The sequence below is a fragment of the Lissotriton vulgaris genome, chromosome 7, assembly GCF_964263255.1.
Source record: "Lissotriton vulgaris chromosome 7, aLisVul1.2, whole genome shotgun sequence".
Lineage (NCBI taxonomy): Eukaryota > Metazoa > Chordata > Amphibia > Caudata > Salamandridae > Lissotriton > Lissotriton vulgaris.
Window position 1 is genome coordinate 1317475482 of NC_141695.1, and position 5840 is coordinate 1317481321.

At 45.3% G+C, this 5840-nt stretch overlaps 1 protein-coding gene across 1 annotated transcript; it reads right to left on the reverse strand.

Annotated features, from left to right (window-relative positions):
* Positions 1-864: 864 nt before the first annotated feature.
* On the reverse strand, positions 865-2803 carry LOC147703586 (serine/threonine-protein kinase SBK1-like). Its single transcript, XM_086929518.1, has 3 exons — positions 2641-2803; positions 1968-2170; positions 865-1749 (listed from the first exon to the last, which is right to left on the reverse strand). Exons 1-3 carry the CDS (start codon positions 2801-2803, stop codon positions 865-867), a joined length of 1251 nt encoding a protein of 416 aa, XP_086785644.1.
* Between the last annotated feature and the right edge of the window lie 3037 nt (positions 2804-5840).

Genomic DNA, 5840 nt, shown 5'->3' on the forward strand with positions numbered 1-5840 from the left:
GTTTCTCGTCTTTTAATCTCCTTTTGCTGCAGTTTTAATATTCCTACCATTTCATTTCCACAATCGGTTCTTATTGAAACTGAATGGTATAACTTCACCTGCTGTGTTCAGCAATTTGTTCACTTCTGTTATGGACTGTGTATTTCATGTTTTTCTGTGAAATCCCTTCTTTCACCCAGCACTCTGTTCTTACATCACTTTACATGGGTGTTAAAGGGGGGCCCTTACTTCATGTATCCAAGGTTTAATTGCTTAAAACACATTGCTTCTGTAAGGAAGCCAGCCTTAGTTGTTTTAATCCTACTCTATAAACTTTCACTTTTATTTTGATCATGTATGCAGTGCCTATGATATTTAGTTGCTTTAGCTGTTTTGCATAGTGACATGGATGCTTCTATTGAATTGGTGAGAACAGGCAATGACTTGGTCCTACTCTGCAAAGACATCACTTTGTGTGGCACTGTTAGTGGTAAATGTTACTGGAGTAAGCGGTCTTTGTTTGGATGGTAGGAGAAGATTAAGCTATTAAGCATTGCTTGAATTTGAGCTGCTTTGTAAAAATGCATAAGACCTGAGTTTGAGAAGCACCAATATGTGATCAATGGATGAGCCCATGGCTGCAGCATTTGAAATTGTAATCTCAGGATAAGAGTTCTGAGTAAGAACCTATAAAATCATGAGAGGTGGATACATTAGCTTACCTTGGCCTCCAAACGCGCTTGAGGCTATTCCACTCCCATGGGGAGCGCTAGCCATGTCTGAGAGCCACCACAGCTTCTGTTCTCTTAGTATGGACAGGCAGTCTCTCTTTGCAGTTCATGAAATGGACATTCCTGTCGATCTCATTCGCACTCAGGCACCATGTCACGAGACCTCTACCTCAGCTCCCAAGAACAGAGGTGAGTAATCGGCGAGTATGGTCTGGTCAGTGCTATGTTCTCTCCATTGATCTGGCTTCATTTGGAAGTCTGTGAAAAACACTTCTAGCTCAACAGAAGAACATGTGCTTTCACTGGAGTCCGAATTCAGGGAGCCCAAAATAATGCTCTTGTTGCTCTCGTCTGTGTCAATGCTTTCGGAATCAGAGGAGCTCGAAGATCCACTGCTCGTCTCCACAGCCTGCCCATCGCCGCCAGAAGACATGGAGTCACTGGAGGTGCGCTCAGTGCTGCTGCCTTCTGCTACATTGTTGGTGTCTTCTAAACCACCTGCTAAGCCGAGATCCACTGTCCAAGGAAAATCAATGAAGTGTAGGACTTCCACAGCATTGCTCCTCTGGAGAGGATTGTGAGCCAGAAAATGACGGAATATATTGAGGGCTTCAACAGAGAAACGTTTCCACCGGCAAGGAACCCCGCCTGCACCTGTAGTCGCCCAGTCCACAAAGATGCTGTAGTTGATGTCTTCAAATCTTGGTGTCTCCCAAGGAAAGGTGCCAGTCAACACACAGAAGAGAAGTATCCCAAAAGCCCACACATCTAGGCTGAAGTCAACCTCCAAGCAGTCAGCGTGGGGTCTGTAAACTTCTGGGGACATGTATGGGACCGTTCCTGACCTTGCAGATACATCAGTTCCCTTCAGTCGAGTTAACCCAAAGTCAGTCACTTTGATGCTGTGACATTCCTCATCATAGAGTAGCACATTCTCTGGTTTGATGTCACGGTGCACAAGTCCTTTACTCCGCATGAAGTCCAAAGCACTAGATATCTGAACCGCACAGCGCTTTACTTTCTTTTCTGGAATTCCAACCTGAAAAGCAGAAAAATAAAATATGAATAGGTGCAAATTGATTAGTAAGGATTCGCATGAGGAAATGCACCATATTATAAACCCTTGAGATGACCCATGACCTATGCATAAAGAGATCTGCATACAGTATTAGACAGTTACACGAATTCCGCTATGAATGCATTATTTGCCATATTACATGGAGTAGCTGTACTAGACTGGCCCATGTGTGTACATACCTGATCCTGAATTAAAGAGAAGAGGTCACCTCTAGGGGCCAGTTCCTGGGCAAATACATAGTGCTCTTTGGTCTGGAAAGCAACTCCGTAGCTGGCGATAATATTGGGGTGCGAGGAGAGACAGAAAGCTATGCAGTACTCCATCAAAAATCTCCTCTGTGATGTGCGGCCTTTACTGAGGATCTTCAGGGCCACTTTCTGGTCTGTAGAGAAAAAACAGTCATTGGTTGGACATGCATTGCAAAATGTACAAGACATCCTCAACCTCACTCTGGAGATTTTGTGAACCTGTGCAATGTAATAACTGTTTCAATTAGTACAGAGAGGTGGTAGCACCAACAGGGCCCCCAGTGAGAGCAGAGATGACACATGGAGGTAAGGTCGAAGAACAACCAGGTCAAGCGATTTGTTTCACAGAAAACACTATACGCAAGACGATCATTAAGCATTGGAAAATTGGGAAACAAAGCAATGTCTGTTCAGTATCAGGCCGATACAAATACGTTTTGAAGGGGAAAAACATAGGTTGCACAAGAACATGACCTCTAGCATATTCTACTTTGTGGACAATGTGTCTCACTTGTTTACTGATTCCTACACAGATCATTTTAGAAAGTTGAAGGAGGTACCTAGCCCCTAGTTCTAATTCTACTTTTAAGCCTTGCTTTCTCACCGGTTGTCCTGTTTTGTGCCATCAGCACAGATCCGTAGGCGCCAGAGCCAAGCTCTTGCAGAACCTCAAAATAAGCTTCCAGCTCTACCTCCACGAGGTTCTTTGATATTTGAGATGCGTGCCCTTCCAGGATCAGTTCAGTCTCGGTCACGTGTGGATTCATATTCTAGTATTCTTCCTTTTAAGCTAAAAACACGGACAAAAGAGGGGGATACAATGAAATGTCTGTCTCTAGGCTGTCAGGTGGGTGCTGCGTTTCACTGGAAGGGTGCCACTGCTAATGTCTTTGATAAGACATCAGGAGTGTGTCCACGTCCTTGTGTCATTGCCGCAGTATAATTCACATGCATCCACTAGTAGGAGCTGAAAAGAGGGCCTCGTTTACAATGAATTGGCCTAACCTTCCTGCAGAAAAAGAAACAATGGAGGGTGTTTTCTCTTTCTATGTGTGCTGCAGAATGCAGCTATACAGAAAGAGGGGAAAACAAGGAGAAATTAAAATATTTTTACGCATTTCCTGGTTTACAGATACTTGTAAATCCACTGCAACGCCCATGGAACGCCCCGCTGACGCATAGTAAAGCAACACAGCAGCTTGCGCTGCATTGCCATACACTATACATATGAGGCCATGGAAAGCCATGCAAAGTGCTTGGCCTCGTAGATATGGATCGGCACTCTGCCTCTGCGCTGCCTGAGCGTTATAGAAATTGACCCACTGGCAGCGAAAGGGGCTTGTAAATAGCTTCAATGTGTACAATCAAAGACCAACAAAAAAAGTCTAATTTCAGGGCAAGGTCGTGTGCACGCAGCACTGGAAGGCATCACACGCTGCACCTCTTCTGGAGGTCCCCATCAAACAAACATTTGGGCCTAAAACTGCCTTGTGACGCGTCCGATGAATTTACTCGGAAAATCAAGGCATATGCAACAAACATCTGAGAGAAAGTACAGGCATAGGAAACCACTTCAAGAAGCGTGACACAAAAGCATTCTCTCATATTTGAAACCCCCACTCCGGATTACTTTAAATTCGTTTCACGACAATACAGAAAGCAGCAACTTCCGCATTTGTCATTAGAACAGTTTCAAAGCCCACAAAAACTGCACGCATTTGTTAGCAGCCAAACACTGCCATTCCAAGCGCATGCGTAACATCACTTCCTACATAATTATGTGGTCAGGTCAACATTGGCGTCCCCTTGTTCCGAGAATAAATAAAACGCAAGCTTTTACATGGTCAGCGACTGGCTGCCGCCCCCTCCCCAACTGCCCACACCAACTCCCGGACACATGAACATGAAACATGGTTATCTTTGGAAGGCGGGGGGTCGCAAGACCCGCCGGCCGTATTTATAAAGATATAAAATAACACATTTTAATTGCATGGTAAACAAGTGATACAAAAATCAGCAGGACATTAGATACAATATTGTCAACAAGTTTGAGATTCTAACCTTAACAGAAACTCTAATACAGATTGTTTCCTAACCGAATCTAACTTCCTCATCTACATTTTTGTATACTACATTTCTGGCCATATGGCAAGGTCGCTAACCGGTGTCAGGTCCTACCAGCTGCGCCTGACCTAGAGATGTGCGCATGCGCAGCCGGGCCTGGTAATTACCCGGTCCACGCCGTGAACTCCATTTACCCACTAAAGGAAGTCCCTTACTCTGCGCCATCTTGTGACGTCATGAGTATACGCGCGCGGGGTGGCTACCAGCCTAAGGAAAGCGTGACTACTCCAACCCGCGCCCCTTTGAAGCACCAGTTACCTTGCCCCTGAAGTTCTAGGAGAGGCCAATGGCCCCTCCCCCTGGGCGGGAACCTCCATTGGATGATGCCCGCCCCCTCAGACCTTAAAAATAGCTGCTCACCGGTCATGACCTTACCGCATGCCCCATACCTAAGAAATACGACGACCTATGGGAAAAAATTCTAATGGACAACTACACTGGCTAAATTATGTCACGCATCAACGTATCGCTACAAAGGGAGAAAAGGCCTAAACACAATTGGACATCAAAACATACTTCCGCTACAAAGGGAGAAAAGGCCTCGAGATTGTGGAGAAGTGCTCACCGTGTGAACAACGCTACTGGAGTAGCTCGTATAGAGACGCTGCTGTTTGCTGCTATATCCATTGCCCCAAAGACCCTGTTGCTTCTGTGGCCGCAGAGGAGAGAGAGGCGCCGGCCCCGGGACTGCGAGGAACAGCATTCTCCACCTACAGCTGGTCCTCTTCCCGTGAGTGCCGCGCCCCCTCCCAGAGCCACGCCCTCTCTTCCTGTGAAACTATATAACACTCATCCATCACGCGCATCGCGGGACGCGCGCGGGTCGGTGCACGGGGCGAAGCCCGGGCAAAGGGCGGGCCGTCTGTGGCCGTCCGTGGACGACTGAGGACGGGACGGGCCACCTCACTTACGGTCACCACATCAGGTTCCTGATATATTCTCAGCCTTCACTGAAACCGATACCAATAGTGGTAAATATTCTCATCTGCCCATTGTGAGTAAATTGGGGACAACTAAGATTCTCTTACAACATCAAAATCCCCAATGATATCAGTGACGTTACAAGAGATTTACTATCCCTGACAACAACTGGAGCACAAATGGGTTTTAAGAAACTGAGATCTCGGACAGTCTATATGAAAAGAATGGGAACGGAAAATGCAGTACGAAATACCACTGATAAAGCTATAAAACAAGGTCGTTTAACCCATACACCAGCCATTACTGCTTATTTCTCTGCACTTTTGCCCAAACAAAATCAAGATATACTATCGCTAAGTAAGGATATTAATCTCAACGTAACTGACTCTGCTGGGGAGACCAAAAACCCTACATCAAAATCTACCCCAACGAAACTTAGCTTACAATTCAAGGAGGAATGTTTGGAATTAGACTTAAGCAACAAATTATCAAGTACTCCTAAAGACTTTCTTCTGTCATATCATGAAACGATCAATCTGAAAACGGTAACACCTATAAAAAGCAGAGGGAGCGTAACTTTAATCGATGATACAAATAATAGCAAACAAATTATTGCGATAGAGCAAAAGGATCTAGGAACAACTAACAGTATCCAGTTAAAAACCTCTTCACCTATCGCTTTGTGTGATCCCTCAATGGACTCCTTCAACCTTAAAAATAACAATAACACTAGTGACAACGTTCCTCCAATATCTAAAG